The 21,935-nt window shown below is 41.4% G+C and overlaps 1 protein-coding gene across 4 annotated transcripts in view; it reads right to left on the reverse strand.

Moving 5' to 3' along the window:
* The window catches only part of LOC130294008 (serine/threonine-protein kinase SBK2-like), a 127,023-nt gene that overhangs the window by 27,451 nt on the left and 77,637 nt on the right, over positions 1 to 21,935 (reverse strand). For all 4 annotated transcript variants that reach the window (XM_056543366.1, XM_056543365.1, XM_056543363.1 and 1 more), the window contains one exon: positions 1,896 to 2,098. In XM_056543366.1, the coding sequence (XP_056399341.1) occupies positions 1,896 to 2,098 (203 nt within the window). The remainder of the gene's footprint in view (positions 1 to 1,895; positions 2,099 to 21,935) is intronic.

Genomic DNA, 21,935 nt, shown 5'->3' on the forward strand with positions numbered 1-21,935 from the left:
TCCTGCGCGGGTCTGTGGAGGGAAGTCACTTGTGCAATGTCTCTCATTAGACCTGAGCTGGCAGCCTGAGACGAGGGGTTGGTGGAGGTAAAAGGGGTTCTATAGGAAGGGGGTGGAGTTGATATTGGGGTTTTATCACGGACGAGGCAGGGCACAGGACCGGTGGGGTGCTGAGGGGCATAGTGTCACCCCATCAGGCTGGTGTCACCCGATGCACCCCGCACCCCCCTCCCACAGTCCCTAGTTGCTACGCCACTGCCACCTCAGCTTAAAACATATAGTAGCCTCACCTAATACATCCATGCTGTAATGCTCCTCATTGGCGCTTGTGTTGCCTGGCTTGAAGTAGCATCAGTTGACAGCCAATAAGAATAAGCCCTCCTTCCGACCCCTATGCTTGGAGCCAAATTTTGTATAGTCATGTACACTGAGTCATGGCCCCACCCCTTGGCCTCTCCCTTTTGTGGCTCTGCCCTCAGTCACGCCCAGGGTCCGTATTTTGGAAACCTAGCAACGCCCCTGGGTAGTATAGTTTCCGCACATTAGGTAGCATAGATTCCCCACATTAGGTAGCATAGATTCCCCACATTAGGGTAGCATAGATTCCCCACATTAAGTAGCAGTTTTCCGACATTAGGTAGCAGTTTCCCCACATTAGGTAGCAGTTTTCCCACATTCAGTAGCAGTTTCTCCACATTAGGTAGCAGTTTCCCCACATAAGGTAGCAGTTTCCCCACATAAGGTAGCATAGTTTCCCCACATAAGGTAGCATAGTTTCCCCACATTAGGTAGCAGTTTCCCCACATTAGGTAGCAGTTTCCCCACATTAGGTAGCATAGTCACCCCCCCCCCCCCCCCGACACACAAGCACACTCACCTTGCCTGTGCATCGCTTCTTCTCTCTGTCGGTGGCCTGTCGAATGACCTCACTGACATCCTCCTGCACGGGTCTGCTAAGGAACGTCACTTGCGCAACGTAAATCAGACCTGGGCCAGCTGGCCATAGGCTCACTGTGTTAAAGTGGGCGCTCCGCTATTAAGCAGCTTTGGCCGCTTTAGAACAGTGAGCAGCGGTGGCGCAGTGGCAGAGATTGCCCAACCATGGACATAGGTGGCACAATTTTTTTTATTTTATTAAAAAATAGAGGCAGCAATTTGCCGCCCCTGAGCAGTGCCACCTGGGACCATGGTCCCACCGGGTCCCATGGTAGGGCTGGCCCTGATGGAGACTTATATGCCATTATTGCTCCATTGTGAATTCTAGGAAGAAGGATATGCAAAACAGCTCTCTGATGCCACCATTTGGACACATCTTTATGATGCTCTTCTCAAGGAGAAACATTGCCCCTGGATTAGCAATGTGCACATTCCACTGCTGCTACATTCAGACAGGAGCTCTGGGGGTCTGGTTTTTGAGAACACAGGTCTCAGCAGTCAAATCCCCCAATCATTTATTTCCTAACCTGTAGATAGGTAATAAGTCTATACGGTAGCACAATCCCTCTAAAGCAACATTCAGAGCAACACTTAGATGCTGATTCCTGACCTATGGTTAGAGCTTGGTCTGAGGTAGCAGCCCATTAAATAGGGATTCTCAGTTTGGTGATCTTTGAATCCTTCTGTTGTGTACTACTCTGCAGGCTCTGCACTAGTTGTGACATGGATTATAAGTTATCATTGTATTATTTCTTTGAAGTATTTCAAATAAAAAAAAAATGTCTTAATAATTTCACTTACAACATTAATGTAATTTGTATAAACTTTTGCCATGTTGTCCAGACATGTCAAAAGTTTAGATTGCATGGGGTCTTCATAACAAATGACAGTAATGCTTTAATATCAACAATGAATGTGATGCCGTCTTATTCTTATACACATTTATTTGACTGTCTTACTGTTGGCTTTATAATGGAGATAAGATCTTGATGCAGAGCAACTTCATACAGGAAACCATAGTGTTCAGAAGATTCAAATGCAATTCCGAACATTCCAATGATGTTTGGGTGACATGAAAGAGAGAGAGCCACACAGTACTCGTACAGAAAGCTTTGCCTCTTGGTAAAAGTCTTTGGCAGGAGTTTTAAAGCCATGGGTGTTCCTTTAAAATAAAATAAAACAATTGTCAAAATAAAGCACGTCATATTAAAAAAAAGTCAGTTTACTACTTGAGGAAACACCCTATTTGGCCTTGAGGCCTTTCCATTTTCATCTTTATACTCCTTGCATTTTTACTCTTTTATTTTTTCAATCACAGACTCATATGAGGGCTTGTTTTTTGCACAGCCAGTTGTACTGGATAGAACGTTGATTCAGGGATTTATTCTGATTGCAATATTAGAGTCAGGATGGAATTTTTCCTCTGTAGTTAGGCAATTAGCATCAGCCCCGTGTTTTTTTTTAAACCCTTCTCTGGATCAAAACAATAGGGTTTTAGGTTGAATATCATGGACTCTTGTCTTTTTTTCAACCTTACAAACTATTTAACTATGTACATTCACATGAAAAGAAATTAGCGGAGTGCTCACCGTGTGGATGTTAGGCAGTTCAACCGGACGTATTCGACCACAGACTCCAATCAATCCTAGCAGGGAGGCGGCAGATGGATACGGGGGGAGCTTCAGATGTCGGGCCACGGACCATTACACGCCCCTAGGCGCTTTGTTAGGTCACTGATAGACTATCAGCGGCCTGACAAAGCGCCTAGGGGCGTGTAACGGTCTGTGGCCCGACGTCTGAAGTTCCCCCCATATCCATCTGCCGCCTCCCTGCTAGGATTGACTGTCTCAGTATGCTTTATGGACCTAGTTATTGGTACTTTCTTTATGCTGGTTGCTAGTAGCAACAGTGGTGCTAGCTTTGGTTGCTGTTCTCTTTGAGATTACTATTTAACTATGTACTTTGTAATGACATCTTTCATTTTAAAATTTTATTATTACCCAAAATACTATTATTTGGGCAGGCCTCGGATTGAAAACAAATCTGCAATCTAGCAACTTTTAGGGGGTTTCTTTTTTACGTTTTGTTTTGGTAAAACTAACACGTTATATTTTTTTCTGTTTGTTTGTCACCGCACTAACCTGTTGGTACAGGCAGTTAGTGCGGGTGACACTGATGATAACCATACATACCAGTCCTTAATCCATGCACCTGTTCTCCTGTTATCTTCCTTCATTCCTTCTGCTGGGGCTGGGGCACAGACAGAGCTTCCTGATGTCACTGCTGCTGTTTCCCCAGGCCTGCTAGCAGTGAGGCCAGGAGAGAAGCTCTGCCAATGCCCCAAGCCCGACGCCCAAACAGTAAAATGAAGGAAGATAAGAGGAGAATGGGGCCATGGATCAAAGACAGGTATATATGATTATCATCACTGTCACTCACACTACCACTACCTATAGTTTTTCTATTATTGTACAACTTATCAAAAAAGTCAAACTTTTTAAACAAAGTAAATCAAATTTCCCTATTCTTTCTCCTATAAAACTATATTTTTCCATATATGTGGCTGTATGAGGGCTCATCCATCTGTAGTTTTTTTGGTACCATTGTTTAGATGGACTTTTTGATTGCTTTTTATTCATATTTATGGTGTGACCAAAAGTCAGCAATTCTGGCATTTCATAATTTTTTTTACGTTATAGATTTAACCCGTCCAGGACACAGGGCTTTCAGGTATGCCCTGGCGTCCTGCGACTTAAAGGGGTACTCGCCCCTAGACATCTTATCCCCTATCCAAAGGATAGGGCATAAGATGTCATATCGCTGCGGTCCAGCTGCTGGGGACCCCCAGGATTGCCGCTGCGGCACCCCGCTGTCATTACTGCACAGAGCGAGTTCCCTCTGCACGTAATGACGGGCAGTACAGGGGCCGGAGCATCGTTACGTCACGGCCCCACCCCTCGTGACATCTCGGCCCGCCCCCTCAATACGAGAATATGGGAGGGGGCGTGGCGGTCGTCACGCCCCTGCCATAGACTTGTATTAAGGGGAAGGGCCGTGATGTCACGAGGGGCGGAGCCATGACGTCACGCTGCTCTGTCCCCTGTATCGTCCGCCATTACGCACAGATCGAACTCGCTCTGTGCAGTAATGACAGCGGGGTGCTGCAACGGGGATCCCGGAGCTCCCCAGCAGCGGGACCGCGGCAATCTGACATTTTATCCCCTATCCTTTGGATAGCGGATAAGATGTCTAGGGGCGGAGTATCCCTTTAAGTACCCAGGGCGTACCTGTACGCCCTTGGAAATTCTGCTCCCCGCCGCTTGCCGGACGAGGACCCCTTGGGAGGTCCTGAGACAATGTCAATTCAGACCAGGGATTAGCGGCGATTCCGATTCATTCGGGTCTCTGGTGACCTGGTGACCTGGAAAAAAGGGTGATAGGTGCCGTCAGACGGCACCTATCACCCTTTTACCAGCAGGACCAATCACTTTCCTGCTGGGCGGGGATCACCGGTGATCGGGATGGCAATTGGGGCCCTATTTACCTGTCCGGAGGTCGGCGAGGGTCCAGCGATGGCAGCGGCAGGAGCAGCAGAGGCGGCAGGATACAGCCTTCTGCTGTTGCTTAGCAACAACTCCCAGCATGCACAGCCAAAGGGCATGCTGGGAGTTGTAGTTTTGCAAAACCTGAAGGCACAACTACAACTCCCAGTATGTCCTTTGGGTGTCTGGGCATGCTGGGAGTTCTAGTTATGCAACAGTTCTAGTTATGCGAAACACTGAGTTAAGTAACAAACTCTGTGTTTGGCAGCCAGTGTGCCTCCAGCTGTTGCAAAACTACAACTCCCAGCATGCCCTTTGGCTGTCCGTGCATGCCAAGAGTTGTAGTTATGCAACAACTGGAGGCACACTGGTTGCTAAACACTGAGAGTTTGTTACTTATCTCATAGTTTCGCACCCAGTGTGCCTCCTCCAGCTTTTGCAAAACTACAACTCCCAGCATGTACGGTCTGCACACATTGCGAAACACTGAGTTAAGTAACAAACTCTGTGTTTGGCAGCCAGTGTGCCTCCAGCTGTTGTATAACTACAACTCTCAGCATGCACGGACAGCCAAAGGGCATGCTGGGAGTTGTAGTAGTGTTCCTCCAGCTGTTGCATACGTATGACTGCCAACATACCCTTCAGCTGTCCGTGCATGCTGAGGGTTGTAGTTTTGCAACTGCTGAACGCACACTGATTGCGAAACACTGAGAGTTTGCTACCTAACTCAGTGTTTCGCAACCAGTGTGCCTCCAAATGTTGCAAAACTACAACTCCCAGCATGCACCAAGAGACTGTACATGCTGGGAATTGTAGTTTTGCAAAAGCTGGAACGACACTGGTTGCAAAAAACTGAGGTAAGCAACAAAGTCAGTGTTTTGCAACCAGTGTGCCTTCAGCTGTTGCATAACTATAACACCCAGCATGCACGGACAGCTAAAGGGCATGCTGCGAGTTGTAGTTTTGCAACAGCTGGATGTTTGCCCCTCCCCCCCATGGGAATGTACAGTGTACATTCACGCGGGCGGGGGTTTACAGTGAGTTTCCCGCTGCAAGTTTGAGATGCAGCAAATTTTCCGCAGCAACTCAAACTCCCAGCGGGAAACTCGCTGTGAACGCCCACCGATGGTAATGTACCCCAAAAAAATACACTACACTCGCTACACAAAATAAAAAGTAAAACGCTACATATACTACGTATATACACACCCTTACACAGTTACACCCCCCCCCCCACCCCCAATAAATATTAAAAACGTCTCCTATGGCACTGTTTCCAAAATGGAGCCTCCAGCTGTTGCAAAAAAAACAACTCCCAGTATTGGTGGACAGCCATTGACTGTCCAGGCATGCGGGGAGTTTTGCAATAGCTAGAGGCACCCTGTTTGAGAAACACTGTCATAGGGTAATGATTGCATCTGGCTCCTTTCCTTTGCAAATCCCTAATTTAGGCGCTTTCTCACTTCGGAACCCTGTCGTATTTCAAGGCAACAGTTTAGTGGCACATATGGGGTATTACCGTACTCGGGAGCAATTGCATTATGAAAAGGTAAAGTTGGAGTCATGCCAGCGTGTTATTGTAAAAAAAAAAACATGCTGTTGTTGCCCAATACTTTTTATTTTCACAAGAGGTAAAAGGTAAAAAAGACCCCCAAAATTTGTAATGCAATTTGGGTACGGAAATACCCCATATGTGGACGTAAAATGCCCTGAGGAGCACAACAGGGCTCAGGAGTAAGGCTAGGTTCAGACTATGGAATCTCCGGGCAGAAAATTTCTGCCTGGAGATTCCGAGTGCGGCCAGCGCTGACTGAATCAGTTGGCGGTAGGACCGCACGGACACTGCAGTCTCCAATAGACTGCAATGTGTTCTGCGCGGATTTCCGCCTGAAGAAAGAGCAATGCCTTTCTTCAGGCGGAAATTTCCAAGCGGATTTTCCGTTCACAAATTCCGCTTCACAAATTCCGAAGTGTGAATTTGTGAACGGAAAACCATTCACTACACTATACATTTTAGCAAGCGGAATTTCCGCCTGCAATTTCAAAGCAGAATTGCAGGCGGAAATTCCATTGTCTGAACCTAGCCTACATTTGAGGCCTACATTGGTGATTTGCACAGGGGTGGCTGATTTTACAGCAGTTCTGACATAAAAAATAAATACCCATATGTGACCACATTTTGGAAACTACACCCCTCACAAAATGTAACAAGGGGTATAGTGAGCCTTAACAGGTGTTTGACAATTTTCATTAAAGTTGGATTTTAAAAGTGGAACACTACAATGCTCAGGAGAGAAGGAGCGTCATTGGGCTATTAGAGAGAGAATGTGTTCGGAATTTAAGGCCATTTGTGTTTACAAAGCCCCCATAGTGCCAAAACAGTGGACCCCCCCCCCACATGTGACCCCATTTTGAAAACTACACCCCTCATGTAATGTAAAAAGGGGTGCATTGAGCATTTAAACCCCACAGGTGTCAAATTTTATTTTTCATTTGCTCAGCCCACTGTTCCAAAGATCTGTCAAACGCCAGTGGGGTGTAAATGCTCACTTCACCGTTTATTAAATTCTGTGAGGGGTGTAGTTTCAAAAATGGGGTCACATTGGGGGAGTCCACTGTTCTAGCACCATGGGGGCTTTGTAACTGCACATGGCCCCCGACTTCCATTCCAAACAAGTTCTCTCTCCAAAATCTCAGTGGCGCTCCTTCTCTTCTGAGCATTGTAGTTCGCCCACAAAGCACTTTACATCCACATATTGGGTATTTCCATAAATTTGGGGTAACAAGCATTTTAGTGAAAAAAAGTAAAAAATTTTATTTACACATCCGACTTTAACGAAAAGTCATCAAACACCTGTGGGGTGTTAAGTCTCACTGTACCCCTTGTTATGTGTCTTGAGGGGTGTCATTTCCAAAATAGTGTGCCATGTGGGTCTTTTTGCTGGTCTGGCACCATAGTGGCTTCCTAAATGTGACGTCCCCCAAAAACCATTTCAGCAAAATTTGCTTTCAAAAACCCAAATGTGGTTCCTTCTGTTCTGAGCATTGTAGTGCGCCAGCAGAGCGCTTTACGTCCACACATGAGGTATTTCTACACTCACAAGAAATGGGGTTACAAAATTTTGGTGGGCTTTCTTTCCTATTACCTCATGTAAAAATGTTAAATTTGGGGGAAAAAAACTGCATTTTACACATCCGACTTTACCAAAAAGTCATCAAACACCTGTAGGGTGTTTAGGCTTACTGTACCCCTTGTTATGTGCCTTGAGGGGAGTAGTTTCCAAAATGGTGTAGTTTTTGTTGTTGTTGCTGCTTTTGCACCATAGGGGCTTCCTAAATGCGACATGCCCCCCCCCCCCAACCATTTCAGCGAAGTTCACTCTCCAAAATGACATTTTCACTCCTTCTCTTCTGAGCCTTCTAGTGCACCCACAGAGCACTTAACATCCACATATGAGGTCTTTCCTTACTCGAGAGAAATTGTGTTACAAATTTTGGGGGGCTTTTTCTCCTTTTACCCCTTGTAAAAAAGAAAGAACTGGGTCTACAAGAACATGCTAGTGTAATAAAAGATTTTGAATTTTTTCCTTCACTTTGCTGCTATTCCTGTGAAACACCTAAAGGGTTAACAAACTTTTTGAATGTCATCTTGTATACTTTGAGGGGTGCAGTTTTTATGATTGGGTCATTTATGGTGAATTTCTAGTATGAAGGCCCCTCAAATCCATTTCAAAACTGACTTGGTCCCTGAAATATTCCGATTTTGAAAATTTTGTGAAAAATTGGAAACTTGCTTCTGAACTTTGAAGCCCTCTGATGTCTTCCAAAAGTAAAAACATCAATTAGAAAAAATGCATACAATTGGTTAGACGGCCTCCATCTGACCAAAAAAATTCCCGGAATATTAAACTAAAAAATTAACAACAACAAAAATGTGTGCTGATCGGAGGGAACTCCATAAAACATAGCTTTTAGTGAGTATGCCTTAAAAGCTACCAGAGTAACCAAAAGGTGCTTTTGAGAAAATCCAACACCAAACAATAATATTTAAGGTGAGAATAAGAAATTACCACATAACAATGTGGATTTGTCAGATAATGCAAACTAATGCTATCAGCATTGACCCAACGCGTTTCTGCCACAATAATGTGGTGTCATCAGGGGACCTCTTAAGCAAAAGTTCCTGGTGTATTGGCTATTATACTACGCCCACCAAGCATTAGAATTATTGCATATATGATGAAAGGCTATAAAAGTATGGTTACATATATGGGGAAAACACCCGATACATAGTGTACCCCTTACAAGGCTTACAGGGTAACAGTTGCAGTCATCAGAGAATCTGTAAGAAAAAACATACAAAAAAAGAGGGAGAGGATTTCAGTAAACATTCCTCCAATATACTAGTAACTTCCACTGATTTGTCCTCTCATGTAACCCTGTTGTGTCCGTATGATACCTATAAGGGAAATATAGTCCCCATAAGTAAACAGCTTGTGAGTACCTGCAAAGCAAATGGTGCATAAAAACATCAGCTTGTGTACTCACAGTTGTGTCGCCTTGCTTCCGGTGATGGTTCGCAGTGCAGCGCTTCTACCCTTAGTGGCGGGGAGCCGTCTGTTATTAACGGCTGCTGATCGCTCACTGAGACCATGCCGGCGTGTGACGTCATATCTGCTGCCAGACGGAAGCTGCGTCCTAGCGCACAGCTCCCAATGATGCAGACGGGAAGTGGCGCCGGATGTGACATAACAGCATCCTTAGTAATGGCAGCGGTATGTAAACAACAAAGCAATTCGCCTGGAATATCACGGATAACCGGAAAATGCCACTAACATAGGCGAAAATAGAAAAATAGAATATGTACATCTGGAGGGACGTGAGACATGGGAAAAAGAAAACTGCAGCGCATCCAATATTATGTCAGTAGGATACAGGGTCCCATAAGCTTTCATTGCAGTATCTTATCCCCACTCTCATTCCCAGTCCAAGTACAGATATAAAAGTTTGATATAGTACTGCAGTGCTTTTAGATCCTATAGACAGTTAAATAAATATGAATGCACTAATATCAGAGAAAGATGCCACTGGATAGGTGGTAGTGGATGATTGCATCCTTAAAAAATCATATAATGCATAAATTTAATTAATATATATAGATGGATAGGAGAAAGAGGGAGATAATATATTAACATGTTTTATGGAGTTCCCTCTGATCAGAACAAATTTTTGTTGTTGTTAATTTTTTAAAAGTAAAAACATGTCAACTTTTCATGCAAACATAAAGTAGACATATTGTATACGTGAATCAATATATAAATTATTTGGAATGTCTATTTTCCTTACAAGCAGAGAGCTTCAAAGTTAGAAAAATGCAAAATTTGTTGTTCACAAAATTTTGGAATTTTTCACCAAGAAATTATGCAAGTATCGATGAAAATTTACCACCATGTAGTAGAATATGTCATGAAAATTATCTTGGAATAAAATTCATAAGTAAAAGTATCCAAGAGTTATTAATGCTTAAAGTGACAAAAAATGCTCTGGTCCTTAAGGTCATAATGGGCTTGGTCCTTAAAGGCGTTAATAGTTTGGACAATTCTGCGTGCAATGTCACCAAGTATGTTTATTTGTATTTTTAAAGGGGTACTCCGGTAAAAAAAACTTTTTTTTTAAAATTAACTGGTGCCAGAAAGTTAAACAGATTTGTAAATTACTTCTATTAAAAAAATCTTAATCCTTCCTGTACTTATTAGCTGCTGAATACTACAGTGGAAATTCTTTTCCTAAGAAACACAGAGCTGTCTGCTGACATCATGAGCACAGTGCTCTCTGCTGACATCTCTGTCCATTTTAGGAACTGTCCAGAGTAAAAGGAAATCCCCATAGCAAACATATGCTGTTCTGGACAGTTCCTAAAATGGACAGAGATGTCAGCAGAGAGCACTGTGCTCATGATGTCAGCAGACAGCTCTGTGTTTCAAAATGAAAAGAATTTCCGCTGTAGTATTCAGCAGCTAATAAGTACAGGAAGGATTAAGATTTTTTTAATAGAAGTAATTTACAAATCTGTTTAACTTTCTGGCAACAGTTGATTTAGAAAAAAAAAAGTTTTTCACTGGAGTACCCCTTTAATATAGTTTTTTTTGTAAAATAGGAAAAGGGATTTACATTTTTATTAGTGGTGCTTTTATATAATCTTAATTTTTATATATTTATTTTACACTTTTTAAGTAACTATTAATTGCAGTCATTGGATTGCTTTCATTGTACAATGCAATGCAATGTATGGAGATCAGCACTCTACTGATGGCAGTATCACAAGAGTGATGATCTGGTGGCAGGAGGATGGGTAAGAGATCTTTTGCCGCAATTTTAACTCATCGGACACCATAATTGCACCAAGGAGGTTAATTGAGTACATTGAAATAACCGTCACCTGTATTTTTTCTTTTAGGCACCGTGATCAACATTGATCATGGCATCTAAAGGGTTAATTTGGGGCATTGGTGGGATCACCGATGCCTGTTATTAGTGGTGAGTGGTTGGCTGCTGATAGCATATTTCTGAAGAGAGTGTAGCCCCTGCATTCGCTTCATAGACACTAAATGCTCAAGCGTGTACAGGTACATCCTGGTGCAATTAGCACCAGAAGGCAAGTGCACACAGGTAGACCCTGTGTTGTCTACAGGTTAAGTTAAATAATTCATATCTATAAATATATATTTATCCAACTTGTTTTTTCAATGCATCCCACAGGTTTGGGGTTGAACTGAGATCTGGAAAATGTCAATGTCTTTCAACACTCTGTCATGTTTCTTGAACCATTTCTGAAATATTTTTTGCAATGCTGCTTGCAGGATCCCTAATTCTGCTGAAAAAGTTCATTGTCATTAGGAAATACTGATGTTGTAAGCGGTGTACTTAGTTCACTACAATACCTGTAACTGATACTGTTTGGAGTAGTCACAAAATACCTTGGGGTACTCATTTTCTATAGTACTAGAATATACTTAGTCCCCTTCGCAAAAATGTGCTTCTTTTTATTTCATAAGTGGCTCATGAAAGAGCAGGCACAGTACTTGTGATATATTTTCAACCTACATCCCTTTCGCATGCTTCCTACACTTTCTTAATTCCCTTTCCATTCCCTCTATATGTTCATATCCATGGTTGTACTAAGACAGGAGTGCAATCTCATCTGGTAAGCGCAATTCACACTGTTGCGTTTGTCCCGCTGACCTTAAGATCTTACACTACGGAGCGCATCCCTTTGTTTTTCTTTATATTTATACAGTTTCTACTGAGCATCTCCGCTTGGATTCCTCAGGAATATCTACATTCAGGGATTGCTGCACTACATTTGGATCTGTTTAACTAAGACTATGGAATTTTTTAATAATCGTGAATTCACCAGGGATAACCTAATCAGTCAACTGACTGGAACTGCACCTGTTTACCATCACAGCCTGGATCTCAATGCACGGACTCACTATCTGACCCTGACTGTAATTATATGAATGAACTTTTTAAACAATATAAATTGTGTTGTAAGGCTGAGATACAACATGCTATTGATGTTTTGTTCCTTGCCAGATATATCAGTACTAACATCACTCCTCGAGGACTACGTCCTCCTATTGAATCTTCGTTTCCAGACTATCCAGCATTTACCAATAGTGTTGAGCGGCATAGGCCATATTCGAATTCGCGAATATTCGCGAATATATGGACGAATATTCGTCATATATTCGCGAATATTCGCATATTCGTTATATTCTCGTTTTATTTTCGCGTATGCGAAAATACGCACATGCGAAAATTAGCATATGCGGAAATTCGCATATGCGAAAATTAGCATATGTTAATTTTCGCATATGCGAATTTCCGCACGCCAGTCTCACACAGTAGTATTACAGCCTTCTTTACACCACACAAGCTGGAAGCAGAGAGGGATGATCACTGTGATGTGTACTGTGAAGAAAAAAAAAAAGAAAACGAATATTCGTAATTACGAATATATAGCGCTATATTCGCGAAATTCGCGAATTCGCGAATATGCGATATTCGCGAATAATATTCGAATTGCGAATATTCGCGAGCAACACTATTTACCAATGAGTGGGAGGATTTTCTTGAATCCTGCTCAAGAGGTATGATGAAACGCCTATATAACAAAAGAGCTAAAATAGTGTCTGAGCTAGTTGTCAAAGCTAGCGATATTAGGGACAAACCGTCCAGTTTTTGCACTACGACTGAGTTTGCAAGACTGGACGGTATTGTACTAAAAAAATTTAGAAATTGATACTATAAATAAAAAAGTGAGTAAATATAATAGGGATAAAGATGATTATTCATGCGTTCAAATTCGAAAATGGCCGAGATATAATTCATCACATAACAATACTTCCAAACCAGGGGATAATCATTTAAAAACCTTTGATAGATCTGATAAATCTGGTTTCACATCAGTCAATATGCAGAGCTCCACATTTAAATCTAATAGTAACATTGCGACTGAATTAGAGCTATGTGAGAGTCCTATACCTGCTACACATAAACTACCATTACATATTACCGAAAATATCAACATTGGAGGTACACGACCTAAAATACGACAATCACCTCACAGTGGTCGTATGATTTACAATTTTAGTTATCATAAGTACGACAGAAAAAATATTGATAAAAACTCGGAACATTATATGCCGCAAAAGAAAAAAACATCAATATAGCGATATGGGCACTAACCACACTGTAAGCACTGTTTCTAATTTGGTTGAAAAGGACAACTCAATCAAATGTTGCCCTACCATTGTAAGTCACACTAATCTTGAGCGTTACCTATCTCGGGCTCATTAACCACTGGTTTATCTACATCTCTATTTAACAATATTACTAAACCTCAGATTTCAACATTATCAGATGATGATACCCTCACTTTAAACATTACAGTCCAAGTCAGTGGTGATAGTTTTACATCTGTATTATCTGACAATCTATCGACACCCAGTGATTCTACCCGTTTTTTAGACTCCCGTCCTGCGGGTGTGAACAGTGTGCAAACTAGAGATGAGCGAACTTACAGTAAATTTGATTCGTCACGAACTTCTCAGCTCGGCAGTTGATGACTTATCCTGCATAAATTTGTTCAGCTTTCAGGTGCTCCCCGTGGGCTGGAAAAGGTGGATACAGTCCTAGGAGACTCTTTCCTAGGACTTTATCCACCTTTTCCAGCCCACCGAAGCACCTGAAAGCTGAACTAATTTATGCAGGATAAGTCAGCAACTGCCAAGCCGGAAAGTTCGTGACGAATCAAATTTACTGTAAGTTCGCTCATCTCTAGTGCAAACCACAATGAACAGTCCATCAGTAAATCGAATCACTCAGTATTTTCTACCCACTGCAAACAACCCTATAAGAAAAAGAAAAATCGCCCCAGAGGGTTCAGAGGAGGGGCTAAAGGTAAAATTAAATCACAACAACAAAAAGAACAAAGTGGTAGTATAGTTGCCAACGGTACAGTACATTCTTCCAATATGAAATTGTTTAACTTGTCTTCGTATATTCTACAACAAAATGAATTTGATCTGTTAACGAAAGGTTTGTCCTTCTGTCCAACAGCATTGCCGAATAATTTTCAATTATTTTTAGATTTGAATATATATGTACGTAAACTCACTTTAGGGCGCACATTTCGCTCTGATACAAAGGCGTGATGTTGATAGGGATATGCACCCCAACAACAATACATCTGATTCTTTTATTAGATCTCCTATACCATCTTCATAATTTGATATGGGGTCTGAAGATACATCTGTCATTAGCATCAAACATGTTGATGTTATACCGGCATCATCTTTTTATCCCCTTCAACATAAGGGTTCACATTTAGAAACATTTTATTCATTAGTTTCAAAAGAGTTATGTACTCTATAGGAAACAGTTAGATTTTGGGCCATATGGATTATCTTACTAACAGTGAGCGTGGAGCTATTAAATCACTACAAAGGAATGCCACCATTATTGTCTGCCCCACTGATAAGGGGGGGGGGGGTCAATGCAATCTTAAATAGAGATGATTAAATTTAGGAGTCCCTCAATATTTTATCGGACAGTAATTATTATGAGGTCCTAACTGCAGATCCATCACATCAATATCAGTTGGAATATAATGCACTCATAAAAAAAAACTTTAGATTTGTCACTGTTAAATAAAAAAGAAAAATATTTTTTATCAGAAAAACATTGTTCTTTACCCATATTTTATTATTTACCTACGTTGCATAAATCCACTACACCCCCCCCCCCTCCCCTGGTCATCCCATTATTTCTGGCATTGGTTCCCTCACTAGCAATTTGTCACATTATATTGATTTATTTCTTCAACCTTTTGTTTTACAGTTACCCTCAAGATTCAACACAACTTATTAGGGAATTCCAAACTTTGAATTTACCCTTACATTTTTCTTTTATCACTTTAGATGTTTGTGCACTATATTCCAACATCTCCACATGTATAGGTTTAAAGCCTATACAAGAAACATTTTCTAGTGATCCCTCTATTAACAAGCATCAAAGCATAATGGGTTTCAATTTAATATTATTTTTCGGCAGATGAGGGGCTGTGCTATGGGGACTCGATTCGTCCCTAGTTATGTTCATTTGGTTATGGGGCGATTTTAGTCCCTTTTCATAGCACAGTCCCCACAATTTAGTCCCTATATTATTTTTTATAAGCGTTACATTGACGACTTAATTTTCATTTGGTCTGGCACTTTTTCTTTGGCCAAAGAGTTTGTTTCTCACGTTAATTCTAATAGTTGGGGTTTTTCATTTTCTTTACAGTATTCTGAAAATAATATTGAATATTTACATTTACTGATTAAAAAGAAAATCTTGGAAAAATTTCCACGGAGACCTTTTTTTTTTTTAAAAAAAAGGTAGACGTGAACAGTCTACTTGACTACAATAGTTCACATTTCCCTAAATGGATAAAAAAATTTCCATACGGGCAATATTTACGGGTTCGAAAAAATTGTACAGTTGATCAGGATTTTATTAGACAATCTGGTATCCTTTATAATCGTTTTCTTGAAAAGGGTTATCCTAAACCAATCTTAACGCACACTTTCAATAAAGTTAAAAATATCACACAGGAAATTCTAGTAAAGGAGAGATCCCCACATTCATTGGGTAAAAAAATTAGTGAAAATTCTTTTAAATATAATTTTAGTACTGATTTTAATTGTGCTGCAACTAATGTAAAAAGGATTCTATCCAAATATTGGTCTATCCTGAGGGATGACCCAATCATGAAGGATTGAATACCATCCCAACCTGGGATTACATTCCGCAGATCTCCTAACCTGAGGAATCTTTTAGCTCCAAGTAAATTAAAAACTCATTTAGATTCTACTATCGATTGAGCAGCGACAGGTGCCGCAGGCACTTTACCTTGTAAACGTGCCCGCTGTATGTGTTGCTCCCTGATCGTCAAACAGTATTTTCCTTTTTTTCCTTTGTTACTAAGAAGGTTTTTTCTATTAAAAGGCATTTTTCTTGTGATAGTCCATTTGCTGTTTACCTACTCAGTTGCATCTGTGGACTTCAATACGTTGACCGCACTGTTCAGACTGTGCGGTCACGTATGAATAAGCACAGGTCCAACATAAAAAATCATGATGGGGGCAGTAGTGATGATATCCATTTTTTATGTTGGACCTGTGCTTATTCATACGTGACCGCACAGTCTGAACAGTGCGGCCAACGTATTGAAGTGTGTTTGAAGTGTGTGAAGTTTCATAGTGTGTCCCGTCATTTACACTTTAAACACAATAATAATATTGATAATTTGAGACTTACTATCCTTGAAACCATTCCAGAACACGTTCAAAATCGCATACAAAGATTGAACAATAGGGAAGCTTTTTGGATATTTTCGCTTTCTACTTTATTTTTCGCTTTCTACTGTTTTTCAGTTTTTGCACTTTAGTTTTTTCCTCCTTACCTTTTAAAAATCATAACCCTTTCAATTTTGCAGCAAAAATTCCATATGATGGCTTATTTTTTGCACCACCAATTCTAATTTGTAATTACATCAGTCATTTTACCAAAAGATCTACAGCGAAATGGAAAAAATAAAATCATTGTGCGACAAAATGGAATAAAAAAACGCCATTTTGTAAATTATGGGGGCTTCTGTTTCTACGCAGCAAATTTTTCGCTAAAAATGACACCTTATCTTCATTCCATAGGTCCATACGATTAAAATGATACCCTACTTATATAGGTTTGACTTTTTATTACTTCTGAAAAAAATCATAACTACATGCAGGAAAATGTATACGTTTAAAATGGTCATCTTCTGACCCCTATACATTTTTTATTGTTCCACGTATGGGACGGTATCATTTTTTGCGCCGTGATCTGAAGTTATCTGTACCATTTTTGTTTTGATCTGACTTTTTGATCGCTTTTTATTCATTTTTTTATGTTATAAAAAGTGACCAAAAACACGCTATTTTCGACTTTGGAATTTTTTTGCACGTACGCCATTGACCAGGTAGTTTAATTAATGATATATTTTTATAGTTCGGACATTTATGCACGCGGCGATACCACATATGTTTATTTTTATTTACACAGTTTTTTTTTTATGGGAAAAGGGGGGTGATTCAAACTTTTATTAGGGAAGTGGTTAAATGATCTTTATTAACTTTTTTTCCCACTTTATTATAACACTACATACACTGATCTTTTACACTGTTCACTGCAAAGCCATAGCTTTGCATTTATCAGTGTTATCAGCGGTTGATTGCTCAAGCCTGGATTTCAGGCTTGCGGCAATTAATCGCCGTTCAGACGTGCAGGAGGCAGGTAAGGCACCCTCCTGCTGCGTCCCAGCTGATTGGGACATCGGAATTTTATCACGATGTCCCAATCAGCCCGACTGAGCTGCCAGGAAACTTTTACTGTCACTTTTAGACGCGGCGATCAACTTTGATCGCCGCGTCTAAAGAGTTAATGCTGGAGATCTGCCGGAATGGCGATGTCCAGCATTAGCCACGGGTCCTGGCTGCTGATAGCAGCCGGGACCGTGCGGGTATGATGCAAGCTCAACTCCCGAGCTCGCTTCATAACCCCCCCTGTGCCGCAGCGCCGTATAAACCCGGCGTTTTGCTGCAAGGGGTTAAATAAAACCCTGTAAAATGCCCGTTAATTACATGTTTTTCATTAATATTGGTTGTATAACATCAATATATATATTTTTATATATGTATTGAATGATTTGTTTGTCATATACATATATATATATATATATATATATATATATATATATACAAATCATAAAATGTTGCAGTATCTTGTAATACCTTTTTTATTGGACTAACAGCATTTTGTAGAGACAAGCTTTCGGGATTCCTCCCTTTATCAAGTCCAAAGCAAATCTAAGCTCACAAGCAGAAGACACGGGTTACCTCTCACAAATATGCAGGGGTTAAGACAATAGATGTGGAGAATTCACACTAAGATGGGCCATAAATTGTCCTGTTATGGGAACATAGACTGAATAGATAAGGATGAGAAAAAGGGGGAGGGAGGGGGGGAGCAGGGGAGAGACTGGAGCAGGACATAGTGAGATACAAAAGAGAACACAGTGCAGGTTATAAGAGAATCCAGTGTATAGCAAAGGTTATAAGAAATTTTGATAATGAGATAAGAAGCTCAAATCCACATTAAGTCCCCTGTTTTTCAAGTCAAAATACAGTATCATTTTGGCTTCAAATGTCTTTCTCTCTTGTTTTTGAAGTTCCCTCTCAGTATCTTGATTGTAAGGTCATCTATGGAGTGGCCTGTTTGGGTAAAATGGTGTCCAACTGGGGTGCAGTAGTCATTTTCTTTATGGCGGTTGATGGAATGTCTGTGTAGATTCATCCTTTCGTTGAGTTTCCGTCCGGTTTCACCAATGTAGCATCCCATGTCACACTTGGTGCATTGTATCATGTAGACCACATTTGGGGATGTGCAGCAGTATAGTCCCCTAATGTTATAGGTCTTGTTGTTGTGGGTGGCTTCCACCTTGGTGCAGATATGTTGGCAGAGTTTTCAGCGTGGTTTGTTGCAGGGATTGGTCCCATTGTCTGTGTCTGTTCTTTCTGTAGGTAATTTTCTGCTGACCAGCTTTTGTTTTAAATGTTGTGGTTGTCTGAAAGCCAAGATGGGAGGTTCAGGGAAGATGTCTTTTAGCATCTCATCTTCCGCCAATATCGGCTTTAGGTCCTTGATCATTTTTCGTATTTCTTCAAGGGCCGGATTGTATGTGGCTACCAGTGGTACGCGTGGTGATGGTTGTATCTCTCTGTATTGTAGCAGGTATTCCCGGAGTGCATTTTCCTATTGATTGTCCTAGGTTTCTGTGACTCTTTTGGGAAGGATTCGATCAGTTTCTTCAATTCCAGAGTGTATTCTTTGGTGGGATCTTCTGTCAGCTTCTTGTAGTATGTCGTGTCTGACAATTGTCTGTTTCCCTCTTTTATGTAATCCTCAGTGTTCATTATCACCACTGCTCCTCCCTTGTCTGCTGGTTTGATTGTTATGGTTTGATTATTCTTTAAGTTTTTGATGGCGTCTGTTTCTAGTTTTGATAGATTATACTTGGTTTTATAATGGTGTTTTTTGACCATGGATGCTGTTCTTAATCTGAAACTTGCAATGTAGCTGTCCAGTTTGCTGCTGCGTCCTGGTGATGGAGTAAAATCAGAATTCTTTTTCTTGATATTGTAATCCAGGGTTGTTGTAGTACTTCTTTCTTATGAAAGTACTCTTTTAGTCGCAGTCTCCTAAAGAATACTTCCAAGTCTGAGTATAGTTTGATGTCATCCAGTTTAGTGCTTGGACAGAATGATAGTCCTTTAGAGAGAACAGATCTCTCAGATCTGAAATATTTATATTCCCTGTGTTGTCTGTATTGTTGTCAGGAGTAGTGCTCATATTGTTGTCAGGAGTAGTGGTGAGGTCATCGGTTGTTTCAGGTATTCCATTGCTTGTATCGGTTGTTTCAGGTATTCCATTGCTTGTAATGATCCTGGTTTCTCTCTCTGCCTGGTGTTGGTTGAAATTTTGAGAGAGTTTCCTGAGTTTCCTTCCCAAAAGAGTCACAGAAAGGATTAGAGACACTCATACCCACAAATCCCATAACAGGGACATTCTACATGCTTCCAAAAATCCACAAAACTGGGAACCCAGGCAGACCAATAATAACCGGTATGGACACATTAACAGAACAGATCTCTGGCTTAGTAGAAAACCTATTAAAGCCCTTTGTCAAAAACACCAGCAGCTTCATACAGGATACCACTGACTTTCTTAACAAACTCAATCAGATTACAAACTTGCCTGCCAACTCCATATTAGTAACAATGGATGTAGAATCCCTATACAGCAACATCCCTCATGATGACCTGATGAAGCAAGGGACCCCTTGCGAAACGCGTCGTCTGAATATAGCCTTTTAAAAACTTTCAATTGCTCCCGCGCCTTCCTTCTTCAACCCTTACCTGGGTCGGAAGATGGAACATCCACGTATCCGGGGGCGCCCAGAGAAGCATTACCATCTTTACCAGGACTGGACAAGCACCTTGCCGAGGTTATCCAGCATCCACACCACAATGTACTAGACCGACACCACGGAGTATCGGGCCAGATGCTCGGCAGCCTAGAGTAGAATATATAGAGTGCATACACTCAGAAAGCTTACATCAGTGTTGTGCCTGAGCTTGCACAATACTAGAAGGTGAGTGTGTTAATTCACACTTTTACTCGAATCCATAATTTTTGTACGTGCATTTGTATATCCGTTGCAATCATCATCATTTACGGCACTTAGATAGCGCCCCCTTTGTTCCCCCTTTTTTCTTTCCTTTTCTGCATCTTTCCTTGCCACCTTATCACATATCCCCCCCCCCTTTGCTCAGACCACCGGGAAGGAGCACATGTACTTGAAAGGCAGAAACCATTTGCCTTTCCTTTCTCTTGGACAACTTTTGTCCCACAGTCTCTGAAGTCCTTGACTTTTTTCTTTCGGACTTTTACCAGCCACCAATTGCAAGTCTCTCGGTCACACCTCTCCAGTACCAGGTTCTTCACCCTGGTGTGGGCAGGGTTCTTGAAATTAAGGACAGAGAGGACCGATGCTTCTAACCTTTGTCTTCTTCTGCTTTCCCGGACCTCTGCCTCTGCTTCAGAGAATATTTTGGCCTCAGTGGCTTCACCAACCACTGTCTTGTTCTCTGTAGCTTTAGAGCACCTCTGACACGGGACCATCTCAGTTTCAACTTTAGAGGACTTCCCACCTGGTTTCATCATAGTTTTGACTTCAGTGGATTTCTCATATGGTTTCACCTCATCCCTTCCAGCTTTCTCTTCAGGGGCACCAGCTTCCTCAGGTTTGGCTTCAGAGTCTTTGGCTCCTTCAGATTCTTGTGTAGAATCAGCTTCTACTACTGTTTGGCTCTTCTCTGCAGCTTCTTAAGGCTTACTCTTCTCTTCACCTGTAGCTTCAATTGTGCCATTCTCTTTACTCATAGCTTTTGAGGTTGACTCTGGTTTAGCTTCTGCTTCAGAGGATTTCTCTGCATCAGCATTACCTTCAGAATTTTTGGTCTGCTCAGGTTCAGAGGATTTCCCGACTGACTTCTCCTTAGTCTCCACTTTAGATTTCCCACCAGGTTTCAGCTCAGTGCTAGCTTCAGGGGACTTGTTACAGGGCTTCACCTCAATCTTAGCATTAGAGGACTTTTTACTGGGCTTCAGAGAAAGCATCCCTGTATCCCGTAACTTCTGCCCCAGAAGCTTAGCGTAACTTCATCCTCTCACTGTCAAGTAACTCTGTCAAGTCCCTCGCTGTATCTTCCAAAGACAGCAATTGTTTCCTCAACTGTTCATTGTCCGCCAGCACAGCCACCTGCTCGTAGAGTTGCGCTCCCAGCAAAACCAAGGCAACTACGTGGGACCTTCTGCGCGTTTCATTCTGCGCTTCCAGGCTCTCTTTTAAGATCTTCATGTCATCTTCCAGCTTTATATATTTCAGCTGCTCACTCTTGAGCTTTGCAGAGATCATCTTCTCACTGTCCAGACACTGTTTCTTGGTCTTCTCTAACTCATTGATAGATTTTCCAGTCATACCAATCTGTTCAGATAGATCTGAGATCTCCTGTTGCAAATTCTTGTTTTCATGTTGCAGAGTCTCAACTTGTTCCAGGGCCTCATCATACTGCTCATGGAGCAAGTCATTGTCATGACGAGCAGATTGAAGAGCATGTGCAAGGGCATTCTTCGCCTTGACTTGCTCCTCAAGTTGTCTCTTAGCTTTAGAGACACTCTCCAGATTGCTGGCAAGACCATCAACTTCCATCTTCATTTCATTCTTCTCTTTTTCTATTTTTTTCATGGCTA

Source organism: Hyla sarda, chromosome 10, assembly GCF_029499605.1.
Source record: "Hyla sarda isolate aHylSar1 chromosome 10, aHylSar1.hap1, whole genome shotgun sequence".
NCBI classification, from domain to species: domain Eukaryota; kingdom Metazoa; phylum Chordata; class Amphibia; order Anura; family Hylidae; genus Hyla; species Hyla sarda.